This window comes from Trifolium pratense, linkage group LG4 (assembly GCF_020283565.1).
Source record: "Trifolium pratense cultivar HEN17-A07 linkage group LG4, ARS_RC_1.1, whole genome shotgun sequence".
NCBI classification, from domain to species: Eukaryota; Viridiplantae; Streptophyta; class Magnoliopsida; order Fabales; family Fabaceae; genus Trifolium; species Trifolium pratense.
In genome coordinates this window covers 28204040-28223254 of record NC_060062.1, presented here as the reverse complement: position 1 = coordinate 28223254, position 19215 = coordinate 28204040, and the positions used below count along the sequence as shown (strand labels likewise).

The 19215-nt window shown below is 34.5% G+C and overlaps 2 protein-coding genes and 1 pseudogene across 3 annotated transcripts; 1 reads left to right on the top strand and 2 right to left on the bottom strand.

Moving 5' to 3' along the window:
* Nucleotides 1–1692: 1692 nt before the first annotated feature.
* LOC123920180 lies at nt 1693–2214 on the bottom strand. Its single transcript, XM_045972369.1, has 2 exons — nt 2097–2214; nt 1693–1979 (listed from the first exon to the last, which is right to left on the bottom strand). The coding sequence occupies exons 1-2, from the start codon at nt 2169–2171 to the stop codon at nt 1710–1712; spliced, it is 345 nt and encodes a 114-aa protein (XP_045828325.1). The 5' UTR covers nt 2172–2214; the 3' UTR covers nt 1693–1709.
* An 83-nt stretch (nt 2215–2297) lies between these two features.
* On the bottom strand, nt 2298–7714 carry LOC123920179. Of its 2 annotated transcripts, XM_045972368.1 has the most exons (6): nt 7704–7714; nt 7516–7608; nt 7038–7124; nt 2844–3169; nt 2599–2731; nt 2298–2502 (listed from the first exon to the last, which is right to left on the bottom strand). In XM_045972368.1, the coding sequence occupies exons 4-6, from the start codon at nt 3167–3169 to the stop codon at nt 2410–2412; spliced, it is 552 nt and encodes a 183-aa protein (XP_045828324.1). In that variant the 5' UTR covers nt 7038–7124; nt 7516–7608; nt 7704–7714; the 3' UTR covers nt 2298–2409. The 2 variants fall into 2 exon arrangements, with proteins under 2 accessions (XP_045828324.1, XP_045828323.1); XM_045972367.1 differs by lacking the exon at nt 7704–7714 and having other exon boundaries at nt 7516–7691.
* Nucleotides 7715–9230: 1516 nt separating this feature from the next.
* LOC123920177 lies at nt 9231–14101 on the top strand (annotated as a pseudogene).
* The last annotated feature ends 5114 nt before the right edge of the window (nt 14102–19215 follow it).

Below are 19215 nucleotides of genomic sequence, written 5' to 3'. Positions count from 1 at the left end.
TTCTTTTATAATTTAATTTTTTAAAATCATGTATATGTGCCTTTATATTTAATTTAGGATTATGCCTATCTTAGTGGCGCTATGCATTTAATGCACCAAAAGACATTAATCCCATAGTCTATTAGTAGCGGATCTATTTATTGCCTGGTTTTTTTTTCGGTTACCATGATATTGGTACAAATTTTCCACTGTCGTTAGCGATGACTAATCTTCGTCAGAAAACCTGTGAAACACACAAGGTGAGTTTTTCCCGCCAGTAGCGGAGTTAAGGGTGGCATGGTTGGGCCATGACCCACCCTAAATAAAAAGGAAATTACTATTATACCCTAGGTGTAATAGTATATGTTGGAATTAATTTAACAATTAATCATATAAATCATGCTCAACAATAAAGATTAAATCCATAATCTTACTTTAGTGCGGAAGCTTAATAAACATATGAGCATGTATATAAAACAGGATCTACGACATGTTGATTTATCAATTGGTAGTGGGAATGGATTGAACATGTACTTGAACCCCAGAGTACATGGTTCGATTCCCAAGGAAGGCAAAAACTCCACTAGAAAGGGGGGTGGACAAGGTCGTGAGGTAAAGCACCGGGATCGCCAAGATGGAGCCCGCACTACAAGAAAACTTGCATTTACTGGCGGCCAAAAGCCCTCAGTAATGCACAATTTTCGTCCAAAATACATGCATTACTGACGGCCAAGGACCCTCAGCATTTGTCTCGCCAGTAATGGTTACTGACGGCCCAGGACCGTCAATAACGTTACTGACGGCCTGGAGCAGCCAATAATGCTCAACGGTCTGCACAAACAGGACAAACATTTATGACGGCCTGCAACCGCCAATAACGGAATTCGAGGGTGAATTCCTGGCGGCCTGCAGCCGTCGGTAATGCACAATTATTTTAAAAAAATAATTTAATAATTTAAAAATCAATATTAATAATATTGATTTTTAAATAATTAAATCATTAAATTATTTTTTAAAAATTCTAGTTTTAATAATTTAATTTTTTTAAAAAAATATACTGCATAATAAATAATTAAAAAATATTAAATATAATTTTATTTTTACAAAAAAATATTAAAATTTAATTAAAAGCATAATATAAATACTTAACATAAGCATAATTAAACATAACAATAATATTGTCATTACAAGCTAGCATAATTAAACATACCATCACAAAAAGAAAACAATTAAACATAATAAATTGTCGTTATGTTATACAAATAATTAAATCAACAACAGATAATTAAAATTACACATCAAGCTCGGTCAGGCGGCTGATCTAGTGGTCGCTTCCCCTTGCCACTGTATGTTGGCTTACGCGGCCTTCCTTGGCCTTGGCCTCTACCTCCCTCATTTATTCTGAATGGGGGGAGTGTCGTTCGCGGAGGTCGTGCCACAGGCCTATGAACGAAGTTTGGGGCTTGATTGAGATCAAAGTTGGCTTGATTCGGGAAGAAGTTGTCTTGGGGTTGATTGGGGTTGTCATGTGGGATTATGAAGTTTTGTTGATATGGATTTGATGATCTCTGTCGATGATATTCGGTGAAAGCAGTTTGTTGATTATTTCTACCGGTTCCGCCAATCAAATGTTGATTATTTTCTACCCGCTGATCAAATGTTGCTTCGTACTCTTCGCAGAATTCTTCTCGATATGTGGCCCTCATTCGCGCTAGATACTCATCATCGGTTTACTCTCTTTGAGCTGACCGAGAGCGTCCTGTACTCATACTAGATCTAGATGAAGATGTGTAAGTGACATCTCTCAAACCAGTTGGGTCACTTTCATATAAAGAAGATGTACACCCAGCAGCGAATTTGCGACCTCGATTCGCACCACCAGCATTCTTAACAAAATCCAACGACATCTTGTTTCGACGAACCTCCTCATTATCTCGCCTATGAGGTGGTAGTCGTAGTTGGCTGGCATTATATTCTTCAGCCCAAATTTGCGTCAACCTCTACAATAAATGAAAAAATAATTATAATTAATTAATTATAATGTTTAAATATAATTATAATGTTTAAAAAATAATGTTATAAGAAATAAATAATAAATAATATATATAAATACTTACCGAAACTTCTTGCGCCCTTGCCCCCGTCCATTCACCGGAATCTGCATACTTGTGCATCAGGTCATTCATTTCCATAAAGGTGGGTGGACGACCAAATTGTTGAATGAACTCAAGACGAAGCGTTTCGGCAGATTTCGACCCTCCAGAGTGTACGCACGCACGATTGGCTTCATCAGTATTTATGTTGTTTTTGTTCTTTATACACTTTGCCTTATACTCTTCCTCTTCCCATCTGAGGCACAACATAGGGTATGAATTACCAGCGAGCCAAAGTGGTGGTTTTGAAGGATCCTTTTTAACCTTTTTCCGCGCTTCAAAAAGTAAGGTCGACAGACGCTTGGTGGCTTTTTTTGTTGAATATAGCCTCAATAGCCGCTGTGTGGTGATTTAGCCAAGTTACTTGTGACTACGAAAAATAAAGAAAAATTATTAATAAATTAGTAAATATATGTTTAGTAACAAAATTGATTGGATAAAAAAGTAATTATAAATAAAAACGTACCCTGAAGCCATTCCAAAATTGTTGATATCCACGCTCATCTGCCTTGACCTCCGTCCAGTTGAGATATGGAGCTTGGAATTTGGATTTCAATGCATAATTGATTGTCTTCGTCGCCGCATTTTGGGGTTGCAAACTGCACAAAAATGAATTAAAACAATATATATATATATATATTAGTTAAGAATAATAATCATATATATCCAATTAATTTATTAAACACAAATTCTTAATAATAATTAACTTACTCTGTGGTGGTATATGGCATGATGATGGGTCTACCATACCGGTCAACCAACAATTCATTTTGAGGAACTAGAAGTGCAATATCGGCAATTTCCTCGTCCTCGTGGTCATCATCGTCGTCGTAGGAGTCGTACTCCTCTTCCACACCATCTACAGTTCGAGACTTTGGCATACCCTCCAAGTATCGATTCCGAACAACGCGACGGGGTAAAGCACGTCTACGTCCCCCGCGTCCGCGTCCTCCGCGTCCGACACCCGGTGGTGGTGGAATATCATCAATGTCATCATCGACATTGTCATCATCGAAATTTTCTTCATCTGGATTCATCTATAATAAAGAAATATATGACAAATATATTTTATATAATTAAGAAATACATGACAAATATATATATATATATATATATATATATATATATATATATATATATAATTAATTAAGAAATACATGACATATATATATATATATATATATATATATATATATATATATATATATATATATATATATATATATATATATATATATATATATATATATATATATATATATATATATATATATATTGTTTTATAATTCATCATCATTAAACGATAAACAAATGCAACCAAAAACAAATATTCAAGTACAACGATTAATATTATTACAACGCGGGTAACTATATTATAAAATTAATTGTCATCCCAATCTGATACATCTTCATCATCACTGCCTTCATCATCACCATTAGCTTCGATGTCCTCTTCATCAACATCACCATCAGAAGGTACTTCTTCGGCTTCTTCTTGTACACAAAGTTGATTAAAAGTTTCAACTGCAATGACATCATCAACATTGGACATCTCATCTTCCTGATATGGTTCATCTTCACGTTCATCTATCTCATTTTTTTCAATCAGACCCCTTGGTTTTGATGTTATTGCGGCACACCAACCTCGCTTATCCCTTGTAGTCGATGGATAAGGGACATAGTGAACTTGTCTGACGTTATGAGCCATAGCAAACGGATCATACAATGGATAATGTTTGTTCATTTTTATGTCCACGGTATTAGTCTTTGAATCATATATGGTACCTCTATTTGAAGGATCAAACCATTTACAGTAAAACAACACGACTGTTTTCTTGTAATCAAGGTAATTGTATTCGAATTCAAATATGTTCTCAATGACACCGTACAAATCTCCTTCACCATTTTCAGTCATACCTTTCATACACACTCCACTGTTTACTGTTGTTTTTCCTTCACTCCAACTGTGTGTCTCAAATCTGTAATCATTGACAAAGTAGGTGTGTCATTGCTTAACGATTGACTTTGGGCCATCAGATAAGTTTCTCAAGTGTTGTATGATACGAGTTGCGGGTGTTTGTTGGTACATGTATTCTTTGAACCATGCTGGAAATCGAGAATTGATTTGAGCAGAAGTATGTTGTGTTAAAAACATCCTAAGTTATTAAATATTGTTAGTTATAAGCGAACTTAATTGGAATAAATAATTATTTATTAATTAATTAAAAATACTCACTATAAATAGGGCTCGACTTCATTGCAATTAATCAGCAAGTGAACATGCGCCGAATATAGAACTTTATCACCAGGATACAACACTTTCTCACCACCACCATTACGACCAGGCAAGCTGAATATTGACATGTTTAATGGGTGAATTCTCACAGGCCGAGATGTTTCAGTTTCATTGCGAATATGGCTTGATGACAACGTGTCTTTGAAGTAATGCGAACAAAAGTAAATTGTTTCGCGGTGTAAGTATGTTGCACAAATTGAGCCTTCGACCCTAACTTTGTTTTTCACGGCACGTTTTGCATAACCCATGAACCTTTCGAACGGGTACATCCATCTATATTGAACCGGCCCACCAAGTCTAGCCTCATATGCAAGATGCACCACAACATGCTCCATAGAATCAAACAAGGCAGGAGGAAATATTCTCTCCAACTTACACAAGATCAGTGGAATGTCATTTTCCATCTTGATGAGATCAGCCTCTCTTAGCGTTGTCGAACACAAATTCTTGAAAAATTGACTGATCAGTAGGCAAGAACCGACGATGACAGTCAAACCAAGTAGCCTTCCCACCGTTGTGTAACCAAAACTCTTTGGTGTCCATCATGCAAATAGGACATCCTAGTTTACCATGTGTCCCCCATCCAGACAACATCCCATATGCAGGAAAATCATTAATGGTCCACATCAAAGCTCCTCTCATATTGAAATTTCGTTTTTGATTGATATCATACGTCGCAACACCGTTCCACAATCTCTTCAAATCATCAATCAAAGGTTGTAAATAGATATCAATACCAACAGTTGGACTAGATGGGCCTGGTATTACAGCGGCTAAAAACATGTAAGGTTTTGACATGCACATATCAGGAGGAAGATTGTACGGGGTAACCAGAACAGGCCAACATGAATATGGAGTGGCTGATACTTGAGTATTTGGTGTAAATCCATCTGAGCATAACCCAAGTCGGACATTCCGTGGCTCCGAAGCAAATTCGGGATAAACTTGATCAAAATGCTTCCAAGCCATTCCATCAGAAGGATGTCGCAACTCACCTGACATTTTTCTCCTTTCATAGTTTTCACGATGCCATGTCATTTTACTAGCAGTTTGCATCGATGCATACAACCTTTGCAACCTTGGTATTATGGGTAAATAGAACATCGCCTTTCTTGGGATTGGCTTCCTTCTGACTGACCGTGAATTTCTTGTTACACGATATCTTGGTTCTTGACAAAATTTACATTCAAGTAATGCACCGTTAGCTACACCAAATTCGTTGCTATAGTACAACATACACCCGTTAACACAACAGTCAATTCTCTTCGCTCCGAGTCCTAACTTTGCAACCAATTGTCTTGCTTCGTAATAATTTTTTGGCAAATCAAGAGGGCGGTCTATTGTTATATCCAACATCAGTTTCGTTATCAAGTCCATGGTGTATTCTGAAACAAGACATTCAGACTTGATACCCAAAAGTCTAATACACACCGTTAACTTTGAGTCTCGAGAGCCTTCACACAACGGTGTATTTGTCTCTTTCAAAAGATCAAAAAATCGCTGGGCTTCCTCATTTGGTCGCTCGACGTTAACATCAGCGTCATATTCATCATCAGCAGGGTAGTCGACATCATTTGGCACATAAATCGGCGTATTAAACTCAAGGGCATTAGTTATCATATTGTCCATCTCATTAAACGGATCATAATGCTGATGATAATATTCGGGAACAACAACGGGCTGAAAAACACTGCTTGAAGCACGATTTTGATTCACGGGAACAATCGTGGAACATCCCTCGCCATGACTTGACCAAACCCAATAATTAGGTTGGAATCCCTTTTTATATAAATGAGACCTAATTTCATCTTCGCTACGTATTCTTGTACATCGACAAAGTACACACGAACATCTAATTCCCCCTTCACGTATCACAATGTCTTTATATTTTACTGTATTGATAAACATTTCGACCCCTATTTTAAATTCCTCTTTAACCCGGCCCCTCTTTCCAGGATTATGTCTATCGTACATCCAATTACGATTGGTAAAATCCATATCTGCGTAGTTTAATTAATATATAATTAGATCAATGTATTAAATTTATTACTTTATTTTTTAAAAGTATTTTGGACATATATATATGTCTACTCAACAATAACATATATTTATCGTTGTGTTTTATGATTTCAAAGAATACTAACTTTTTATTTTTATTTTTTGACGCAAATTATAAACTTTTAACATTTTATTTTTAAAGTTTATGGTTTATTAAATCTAAAATACTAAGTTTTTTAATATTTTAAAATACTAAGTTTATGGTTTATTTTTAATATTTTAAAATACTAAGTTTTTTAGTTGACAAAACTACCGACTTTTAACATATATATTATATTTTTTAAAATTTAATATTTTTCTTTTATGGATTATTATTTCACAAAATACTATTTTTTTGAAAAAAATAAATAATTTCTTTTTTAAAAAAATATTTACTGTTTTCGAAATTTTCAAATTTAAATATACTTTTTTTTTTTTACAAAAACAATAATTTTTATACATAGTAATAATAAAATGTTAGTAACAAATTACCAAGTACTAATTAATAACTATTACTAAGTATACGGTAAAAAAAAACTATCACTAAGTATTATAAATTAAAATTACATTACTTGGGTGCCGGGTAGAGTCTTACTTGGCGCGCTCCTAACCACAAACTCCGCTCCTAACCCACGACCTCCGATGACCACGAGAATTTGCTAATAAAAATGGTAAACAACAAATATTAGAACATATACATTTAAATAACAAAGCAAAAATTTTAACTTTTTCTTTTTAAAAATACACAAACTGTTAAAATTTATCTTTTTAAAAAAGAATTTTTTAAAAATTTCGGTTTTAAAAAAAAGAATATTAATATACTGTTTTTTTTAAAAAACAAAAACTTTTTTTAATTTTTTTTTACTTTTTTCGAAATAATCAAATTTAAATATATTTGTTTTATTTTTTTTTTCAAAAACAATAATTTTTATACATAGTGATAAGAAAATATTAGTAACAAATTACAAAATACTAAATAATAACTATTACTAAGCATACGGTAAAAAAAAACTATCACTAAGTATTATAAATTAAAATTACGTTACTTACTTGGGTGCCGAGTAGATTCTTACTTGGCGCGCTCCTAGCCCACGAACTCCGCTCCTAACCCACAACCTCCGACGACCACGAGAATAAGACTTGCTATTAAAAATGGTAAACAACAAATATTAGAACATATACATTTAAATAACAAAGCAAAAATTTTAAATTCGTAAAAGTAAAACACAAACACTTACCACTTTTTGTATGGATATTAAGTTGAAAGTATGAAATTTAAGAGAGAAGTTAGAGAAAATTTAGAGAGAGAATGGAAATGTAAAAATGAAGTGAAGGTGTAATAGATTTGTTGAAGAGGAATATATATAAGAGTAATATACAAGACCGTTGGAATTTCAAATTCAAATGTGCATTACTGGCGGCCTTGGACCGTCATAAATGCCTAACGTCTTTTAATTACTGACGGCCTGACACCGTCGTAATGCCTGTCTGCATTACTGGCGGCCCAGGACCGTCATAAATGTCTAACGTTCTCTTTAATTACTGACGGCCTGGCACCGTCATAATTGATGGTGCATTACTGACGGCCTGACACCGTCACTAATGCTTAATATTACCGTTTTGAATTTTTTCGTTCCTCAAGAAGCATTACTGACGGCTGGGAGCCTTCAATAACCCACAAATGCATTACTGAGGGCTAAAAACCCTCAATAAGTTTGGTCAGTAATATTATGTTTTCTTGTAGTGCCGGGGGCTGTTACAAAAAAAGGCGTCTTTTTTTGTAACAGCCCGGGCCCCTTTTCTACGTATTTAGTAGGCAATCCCGGCTGTCACCTCACGATCTTCTCCACCCCCCTCTCTAGTGGAGTTTTTGCCTTCCGTTGGAATCGAACCACGTACCCTGGGGTTCAAATACGTGTTCAATCCATTCCCACTACCAATTGGGCTACGTAGCTCAATTGGTAGTGGGAATGGATTGAACACGTATTTGAACCCCTGGGTACGTGGTTCGATTCCCACGGAAGGCAAAAACTCCACTAGAGAGGAGGGTGGAGAAGATCGTGAGGTGACAGCCGGGATTGCCTACTAAATACGTAGAAAAGGGGTCCGGGCTGTTACACCTTTAGAACTCTTCAGATGGGGAGAAGAGTCAATATGCGATGTGTCCGGTATATTGGGGACCATAGCCTATATATAGTGTGATGGCCAATTAGGGTTCCCATTATTCCGAAATGGGTCATCTTGACATCCACTCATATTTAGCTCATATCCAATTAATTAATTAATTTCTAAATAGAAATCTAATTAGCCTTTTAACTTTATTTGATCAGTTAATCACTAAATAGAAATCTAATTTATTTTTTTTCTATTTTTATTTTTAATAATATGAGATATGAATATATGATAAGAATATTTAAGTGTATCAATTTAGTTGGGATGTCTATCTAACCTTAATGTTTAGATGCTCTTAATTTTGACCAAATGCATCAAACATTCTATAAATCTAAAAAGTAAACTTTCTTTTTTAATATAAGGTCGGAGGGAGTAAAAAAATAGAAGAACTGGAGTAGTTTTTTTTTTTTCATGAAAAGTACACAACAACTATGTCATCCTTGCATCACAGTCAAACGTCATCCTACCCTATAGAAAGGCACATTGAACCACTTATGTTCATGCATTCCACATAACCAGACACACCTACTCACTTCTGAGAAATACTTGCATGAACCATTAATATTTGGTCACAATTTGGTCACACTCACAAAATTGAGAAAAAGGTACAAAGAAAAAATAATTAAATAATATGTATGTTTTGTTATGTGTGTGTGACCAAATGAGACCAAGACCATACAAGTATTTCTCCTTCCTCACTTCTAGTATTTTTCCTTACAAAATCAAAAGCGACCCTTAAAAGGTTGAACTTCCAAAGAAAACCAAACAAATCTTTAGCCACATACAGAAAATGGATAATAATATCTCCAAAAGTGTGAAATATAAGGTGGTAATCAATGAGCTTATTAAGGGACAAGAAGCTGCAACCAAACTCAAATTTCTTCTCCAAAATCAAAAGAATTATCCCTTTGGTGGTGGCTCTCTCTCATCCTATAAACTTGCTGCAAATGTGCTCAGATCTTTCACCGAGGCTCTTTCTATTATCTCTCAACCAGCTGGTTGTGATGATTTACTGAATCTTCTACATTCCGGAGAAAATGGGTTGCCGGTTGTTGTCTCCGGTAATCATCCACCGTCTAGTGGGATTAAGAAGAGTTCATTGCCTGCTAAGGGTGGTAGAGGTTGCTACAAAAGAAGGTTAATATTAATTAATTAATTTTCTTTCTGCTTAAATAATTCCTTTCATGAATTGGGGTTTGCACGGACGTACGGATAGTATTTGGTTTAGAGAAAATACAACCATATTTATTTATTTAGTTTTTAAAAATTTAATAACCAAAGACTTTAGGATCACCTAGGCTTTAAGCATTTTTTAAAGACTTTTTTTTATAAAAAAAAAAAAAAAAAACTTTTGTATCTGATTTAAGGAGTAATCAATTTGAATAACATCAATATCAATGTCTACTAACAGCAATCCAATTCAAGTTCCTGACTTATTTTTAAAGAGTTCAACAATAAAACTTATGCTCGCTGATCAGTGATGAAAAGTTAGAATTACAGATCTAAACTTATGTAACATTTTATTCTCCCTGTTATAAAATAAATGACTTAATTTGATTAGTGACTATACTATTCACCTAATCTATTTTAAAGATATTTTTTTATATGATTAATATATAATCGTAAATGTTAGTATATAAGATGTTTAATTTGTCGTGTAAAAAACAGATGTTTGATTTGTCTCTATAAAATATTTTAAAATAAACAATTTTTAATTATAGATAACTAAAGATATTAATAATCAAAGTTTTATATTGACAAACATAAACTCGTCAAAAAACAAAAAAACATAAACTGATTAATTGTGTCATTTATTTTAAGACAGAGTGATTGGCTAATAGTATACTTACCTAGCTGATTGATTGTTATTAGAGTACTTTCAAGTCATGTATTAGTCCTCCAGTTTTTACTCATAAAAAAAATCTAGCTTTTAAATTTATTTAATAATTAATATATATGATACATAATATAAATTATATACATCATTTTATTTAACTAATTTAAAAAATAAGTTTTTTCTCATAATAGGGTTCAGAGAGAGAGAGGAGTGGACTTTGGAGCTTTTACAACCTAATCACAACCAAAAATATTTAAAATTGTTAATGGTGAAATGCATATAGGAATAGGGCATCATAAATTGATAATGGTTTAATTCCTACAGGAAGAATGAAGAGACATGGAGCATAGTTTCCTCGACTATTGATGATAATCATTCATGGAGAAAGTATGGACAGAAGGAAATAATGAATTCTGAGTTCCCCAGGTAATATTTCATTTTAGGCTTAATTAGTAAAATGGTCCCTTAAAGATATTTTTGGTTTCAGATTGGTCGCTTAAAGAAAAAAGGTCCAAATAGGTCCCTTAAAGAAAAAAAAGTCCGAATAGGTCCCTTAAAGACATCTCCGTTAATCAGTTTGGTCCATAAAAAGAGGTCTAAATAGGACCAAACTGATTAACAAAGATGTCTTTAAGGGACCTATTCGGACTTTTTTTCTTTAAGGGACCTATTTGAACCTTTTTTTCTTTAAGAGACCAATCTGAAACCAAAAATGTCTTTAAGGGACCATTTTACTAATTATGCCTTCATTTTATCTTAATTTAGTTTTCTTGTATTTTTTATGTAAAAAGAAATGTATATAACTTACCAAAAAAAAGAAATGTATATGAAGGTGTGCATTAGCAACGTACACCTTAGGGTGTATTTAATCACTTTTTAGTTATTAGTTGCTAAAACACACCTTCTAAAAAATTAGTGGGTGTATTCTAGCAAATGCTTATAGGAGTTGCTAACGTACACCCACTTATTTTTTAGAAGGAGTGTTTTAGCAACATGCACCTCAAGGTGTATGTTACCACTTTTTAATTATGACTTGCTAATAGACACCTTCTAAAAAACAAGTGGGTGTATGTTAGCAAAATCCTTTACACCCAAACAATTATAAATATATACAATCATAATAAACACAAGACAACCTAGGAAATAAAAAAAAAGACAACTTGAGAAAACATATACAATCCAAATTCATCTTTTATTCAAGTTAAAAAAAAAAGTCTGAATATTCAAGTTGATGGATTAATTAAAGCCATTGATTTATGTGAAGTACACTTAATTTATTTTTTCACGCTCCAGATTTTTTCACTATATGCTCCGGATTTTTTTTTAATTCACGTAAAGTGATTAGATTTTCAATATATATGATCCAGATTTTCACTATAACATGAATTCCATTTTTTCACTATACATGCTCCAGCTTCGTCAAAAAAAAAACGCTACATTTTTTTTTAATTAACCAAATGTTGCTTCGATGCTTTTTTATATACTATAATTAAACAAGTTTGATTATTATAAAAAAAAAGTTTGACTATCGGTAAAAAACAAAAATGTTTTGTTTGTCTTTGTTTATGTCTAAAGGAATTGTGTTTGGATTGTTTGATTTCCTAGGTTGTTTACTTAGATTGCTTATATTTATAATTATTTGGGTGTAAATTAATAAATGAGTGTACAACATTTAATAAAAGTTACTTAACTAACCTTTAATTTTTTAGTGTAAAATAACTAAATATGAAGGATATATATATATATACCTAATTTAGCTGCATCACAATTCACAAGACTCTCAAAAAAGATATTAAACTGACAGTTGTAGTAGGACCAGTAACAACCCTAACAACCCAACTTAGGCGGTCCAGGCATAAGCCTAGGCAAAAGAGACGATCCTATTTTAAGTTCTATTTTGAAAAAGTTACTTTTCCTTCTTCAGAATATAAGTTTTTTTGTTTTTTTTTTCTAATACAATATGAAATCCGATTAGGGGTAGGATAAATATCTCAATTGATTAAAGTAGTTGAACTAAAGGTTAAGAAGTTGGAGAACCATGATTCAGGTCTGTCAAAGACAATAATTAACATAACATTATAATTAACGATGAATTTTACTATTTTTAATAAATTTTAATAAAATATTATTTTGCTTTTTTATTTTTAATTATTATAAAACTCGTTTTTAATATTAAACATGTAAATTTTAAAGAGGTTCATGTATATTTGACACATTCATTCAATGTAAATCTTTTTAACAACAAAAATATATTATACTTTATATTTCATTTTATAATATCAATGAATTGTCAATGTGTTGTTTTTCATGGCAGAGCCCTAATTGTTTATTAATGTTTTCGTAATATTTTATATATAATTTCTCTGTATTAAATATAATATAGTAAAGTAAGTCATTTTTTTTTTTTGACAGAAGTAAGTCATGATTTTTTCTCACCCAAAATTAACTACATTTTTAAATTCATGAATTTCTTAATGTTGTATTGTTTTTTATATCATTTTAAAATTAGACCAAATCAACGGACACCTCAAGATTGTTAGTTGTTCGATCAATTATGTGGTGTCTAGATACTTATGGTTCCTATTGAGTAGTATCTCTTGAGGTGTCCGCTCTTTGTTGGTATTTTCCCTTTTTTTTTTTTTTGTTGGCTGCTTTGAGCAGTTTTGATGGTTTGTTGCTTTTTAGAGTTTTTTTTTTAATGTTTTTTTTGTAAATCTTTTTTCTTAGTTTTTCAGTATTTGTATTTCTGGTACTCTTGCTCTGTATTCTGACTGTCTGGTACTCTTGCTCTGTATTCTGACTGTTTTATTTAGTATCTATCTTTTTTTAATTTACAATGAAGCCGAATATCGAAATCAGAACCTCTAGTATACTATTACTAGTCAAACCCTTCATCACTAGATCAAACCTAGTGGCTTATTTTTATTAGTATTCATCCGTGATATATTAAGATTTTATGAATTGAGCTAATTACACCGGTTTAATGAGGATCCAATATTAATATTTTACAGGAGTTACTTGAGGTGCAAATTTAAGAAAGATCAAGGTTGCTTAGCAACAAAACAAGTGCAAAAGACACAAGATAATCCTGATATGTATGAAATTACTTACATTGGCATTCACACATGCAACACAACCCTTAATAATGATGTAGTTCTTGTGAATTCTGATCCTGATGAAGTGAAAGTACTAACACAAAGCCTAAGTATAAAACAAAGAATATCCCAAACAAGAACCGAGTAAAGTTATAGAATCTGATGATAATGCAGATGCTTTGCTGGTGTTTCAAAGTTTAGCACTGGAATTTGGAGACATCGATTTCTACTTTGATGAAAATTAATCAGTTTCTTCAATGCTTTGATTACTACTGTTTGATTAGGCTTAATATTAATTGTTGATATATATATATTGGAATTAAATTTGATCATCTTGCAAAAGGATCCTTCGAATACAAAACTTTCTTTTGCCCCCTCATACACTGTGAATATGCTTTAGCTTTTCTTTTAAGCAAAATTGCTTTTTTAAGTGTGACGGACATCCCAAAAATCCGAACAATGATGTAAATTAGTGAATGTTTGGTTTCACTTTTTTGTGTGTGTAGATAATGTGACAATTATCACATCATTGTAAGTAGAACCAAATACACAGTCACATTCACAATGGCTCTGTTTAGGAAGTTTTATAAGCTAGTTTATAGCTTATAAGCTCATTTAGTTAAAAAAAATCAGTTTGGTAATAGTTTTTCAAAAAGAGTTTAAAACTTGTTTTATTAGTTTATAACTTATTTTTCAAATGTTATGTCAAGTAACAAGTGAGTTTATAGCTTATCATTTTTTAGTTCAATTTTACTCATACCATCTTGTCATACCCTAATTTTGTCCTACCCTCTTTTTACAATTATTTTTTTTTTATTTTTCAATTATTTTTCTATTTTTCACTTATTTTCTATTATTATTATTATAATCAAAAATTAAAAAAAGAAGAGAAAAAACAACAACACTGTTGTTGCTGCTGCGCCTCCTTCATCCCTTATTTTCAGCTTCTTCTTTTCATGATTTTTTCCCAAAATAAGTCCAGTCTTCCCCATGAATACACTCAAAGCAAAAGTGCAGTCACTCCATTCCCTTTTGATCCCTGCCAAAACCACATTTTGTGCCAAAACAATAGAAAATCCAAACTCCATTTTATCCACTGGACATGAGAGCTCAGTAACACTCTCTATAAATTGAGAGCAGAATTAAGAACAAAAGGAGGCGATTTTGGAGGAGAACAGAGAAGAGAAAAACCAAAAAAAACTCATCTTTTCATCACTTTTCCAAAAATTCGAAATCCATTAAAACCACCTCCAACCTTCAACTTTCTTCACCCAAATCACTCCAAACAACTCCCTAAGCTTGAAACCACAAGAAAAACGAAGAAAAACCATCAACAAAAGCTTACACAAGGTTCAAAAATAGCAAAGAAAAGAGTAGGTGATAACCCACCAAAACAGAGCTCTAAACCAGTAAGATTCTAAACGTTTTATACTCATGAACACCTACTGAAGCTTTTACAATCCTTGATTTTGTTTAATTCGTACAAATGTGAATTTTAAAGTTTTTTGGGTTTTAAAGTTTCGAACTTTTTTTGAGATACAAACATCTTTTGAAAAATCTAAGTTCATATTCATAATCTACGAAAGATTTCGAGTGAAAAGGTATATAAACTTTTATTTTTTGGTCGAAAATTGATGATGTTGTTGTTGAAGCCGTGAGCTTCGATGAAGCTTTCATGGCTTCTTGTTGTTGCTTTCACGTGAAGAAGAAGGAGGGGAGGTTGAAGACGATGACGTGTCAGCACGTCATTGGCTCCCTCCCAAGTTTAAAACAGGTCTGTTGGATCTGGTGAAAGGCTGAGATCTGTTTGATTATTTTAAAATCCAAGCCGTCTGATGAATCAGAAGGCCTAGATCTGTGAAGCCTATCGTGCACCCTGATCCTGATGATACTCTGAATCATTTTTGTTCTGTTTGTTTTTTTGACGAACTGGGCTGGGCTTTGGTGTTGCAGATTACTATTGCTTCACCCCCAGACCCAGTTTTGCACCCTAGTGGCGTTTTTGTCCATTTTTAAGTGCCTATTTAAATAAGTGCTTATTTCTTGAAAAACCCCGTAACTAAAATAAATGGAATGTAAAAGGGTTAGTCTGACGTATGGCTTTCTTCCCCGAATAATTCGAGACCCTGACGTATGGCTCGTGACTCGAATTATTCTCATTCTTATTTTTTTCCTAAACAATCACGATTGAGCAAAATTGACCGGTTGACAAAAGCTTTAGTCCATGCATATGTTTATTGTTATATTATGTCTGCTTGGCTTGTTTTTTTGTTTATCTTGCTTAAACTTATCAAATCAAATCATAATTGGAATGAAAAAGGGTTAGTCTGACGTATGGCTTTCTCTCCCCGAATGATTCGAGACCCTGACGTATGGCTCGTGACTTGAATCATTCTCATTCCCCAACGCTAAAAAACATTAAAACACTTCATCATCCGCTTTATCTTTCCTTTTGATTTTCTTAAATCAAATAAAAGAACTTAAGCATAATTGGAGTGAAAAGGGGTTAGTCTGACGTATGGCTTTCTTCCCCGGATAATTCGAGGCCCTGACGTATGGCTCGTGACTCGGATTATCCTCATTCTCGGACGTTTTCATTAAAACTCCTAAAATCAACACAACACACTCAAACCTTTTCTCTGCCCACGCGCGCAGTAAAAGTAAAACCCTTTTCACAAAACGGGTGACGTTTTTGTCCTTTCTCCGTAACACAAACAACGCTTAAGCCTCCACCGTGCGAGCATACAAGCAGCGTTTAAATACGAGAATGCGACATTCTCCGTAATACAAACCACGCTTAAGCCTCCGAAGTGCGAGCATACAAGCAGCGTTTAACTACGAGAATGCGACTTAGACGTCATACGTCTAAAAGCAACCAACCCACAAACATTTTTTACCCTGAACTACGAAACCCTGATTTTCCCATTGCACCTGGGAATACGTAGGAGCAGGATTCAACATCTTGTCGGGCACAATAATAAAAAGCAAACCTTTTTCCCCATATACATCATCATAATAATAAAAAATAAATCTTCTCTATCGATTATAGCAAGAAACAAGTAATCAAGCATACATTAAAAACACATTAAAGCAAACAAACAATTTCCCTCTAAAAGGTTCCCGTTGAGTACAACGGATGTGAGGGGTGCTAATACCTTCCCCTCGCATAACCAACTCCCGAACCCATTTTTCTCACCCCTCAAGGTTTTCTCGATATTTTCCTTTCCCTTCTTTGGGATAAATAAAATTCGGTGGCGACTCTGTTTCTTTCTCGAGTGTCCACACTCGAGGATAATTTTTCGCGCCGCGACAGCTGGCGACTCTGCTGGGGAACTTAAACCTTTTGAGAGTTAAGCCTAATTTAGGGGTTTTTTCGTTTGTTTGCCTTAATGTATATGTTATTTACATATTTGCTTTACTGCTTTTAATATTTTATTGCATACTTGCTTGGATATTATCTGTTGTATTTGTTCTTCTGCTTCATCTCCTTTCTTTTTCCTTTTGCCCACTTGGGCCGGTTACTGAGTGAAAAGTCCTACACCCGGACTTGAGGAAAACTTAGGACATAACGGTGGATCATTGTTGACCTTCCTGACGTATGGCTCGTAAGGTTGGCATGATACCCCACCTAGAGTAGATTCCCTTGACGATGTCGGTTCTCCTGACGTATGGCTCGTAGGACTGATGTTTTCTTGTGGGGTCCGTGACTCCAGGAACCTTTTTAATTAACCTAAAACCCAAAACGTGTTACTAGGAACCTTTGTAGATGAGATTCATTCTTATGGGATGTTTGTTGTGAGCCGTTGCAACACGAACATCGTCTCCTAAGATTTATCTATGATTCTAGAACCCGTGTCAAACCTAGAACAAACATGTGAGAATGGAATGGGTTGCAGGTAACTCTGAGTCGTTGGCCTTCAAAACTTACACCAAATATGTTCTGGTCCGCCCGATCTGCTACATGACATAATATTTTCATCCATGCATTCATGACAATAGTCATACATATACATTTTGGTTTTCAAGGAACTAAATAGACACTAGTTACATAAGCATAAGGTTTTTAAATCATGGGAAGTAAAAGTTTGAATTTTTCTTATATCCCGAAACACTTATGATAACTATGTGTCTACGATTCCGTTAAACTAAAATGGCTAAAAAAAGAAATAAAGAATTTTGCATGCATTTTCATTCATAAATTGCATCTCATTCCATTCGTTCCTATAATCAGTCATATTCCCGGCGCCGGTATTGGACAAGAAACGTCACCAAACAAGTCATGGAGAATTGGCAAGACCAGCACGATGCGTTGAAGGGCGAGGTAGCACAATTGACTGAAAAGTTGGACAAGGCTCTTGAGTTGTTGATTAATATGAATAAACCAGCACAACCAGTTGTGGTTGAAACATCGGTTCCTGCACCCCAAGGAGGAACTTCAGCAGTGAACACAGTTTGTCCAACTTTTGGTTTACCCGTTGGGCATACTCCACAGAATCAGGCTGAAATTCAACAGTCTCCTCAGAATACCCAGACTAGGGTCCCTCTGATCCAACAAGGTTTTGTTTCACAACAAGAGAATCTGGATGATCCCAGAAATGCTTATCAGAGTCCAGGGTTATTTGATGATGTGCCAAAGGTTAATTCTAATGTTCCTCAGCTGGAGGAAGCTCATCAGAAATTCAAGGCTATTGAAGACCGTCTAAGTATGATGGAAGGAGGTGATTCCCTAGACTTTGCCAATATGTGTCTAGTTCCAGACTTGGTGCTCCCGCCAAAATTTAAGGTCCCTGACTTTGAGAAGTATAAAGGCCTCAGCTGTCCAAAGAATCATCTGATTATGTATAGCCGGAAGATGGCCTCCTTTGCTAGTGACGACAAGCTCATGATGCATTGCTTCCAAGATAGCCTCACCGGGGCATCACTCAACTGGTACATGCAGCTGGAAGGGAACCGAATCCTGTCATGGCGAGATTTGGCAAATGCTTTCATTAAACAGTACCAATACAACATTGACATGGCTCCGGATCGTACTCAGTTACAAAACATGTCCCAAAAGGAGGGTGAGCCGTTCAGGGTTTATGCTCAACATTGGAGAGAATTGGCTGCGCAAGTACGTCCTCCACTCTTAGAAGCTGAACTAGTGGACATATTCACTAACACTTTGCAAGGGGCATATTTTGAAAGAATGGTCGGCAGTGTTTCGTCTAGCTTTTCAGATCTGGTGAAGATAGGAGAGAGGATTGAAATCGGGATTAAGAGCGGTAAGATCCAAACCAATTTGGGCAACCATAATACCTCGAAGGAGCCTGCAAACAGTTTCGTCAAGAAAGAAGAGGGGGAAACCAATGTTGTTACTCCCAAGGGGAGAGTTCTTAAGCCAATCCCAATGCCTTACAGCCAGCTCTTACCATATTTGGAGCCACAAAGCCAAGAACCGCGCCATTCCTTGTGTGGTACAATCCTCAAGCCAAGTGCGAATATCATGCTGGGACAGAAGGTCATTCGGTAGATAATTGTCAGGCCCTCAAGAACAAGGTTCAAGATCTGGTGACTAAGAAATTTTTGACCTTCAAAAAGGGAGAGCCAAACATACAAGACAATCTATTGCCCGGCCATGCGGACCCATCTATGGACGCTAGTTGACAA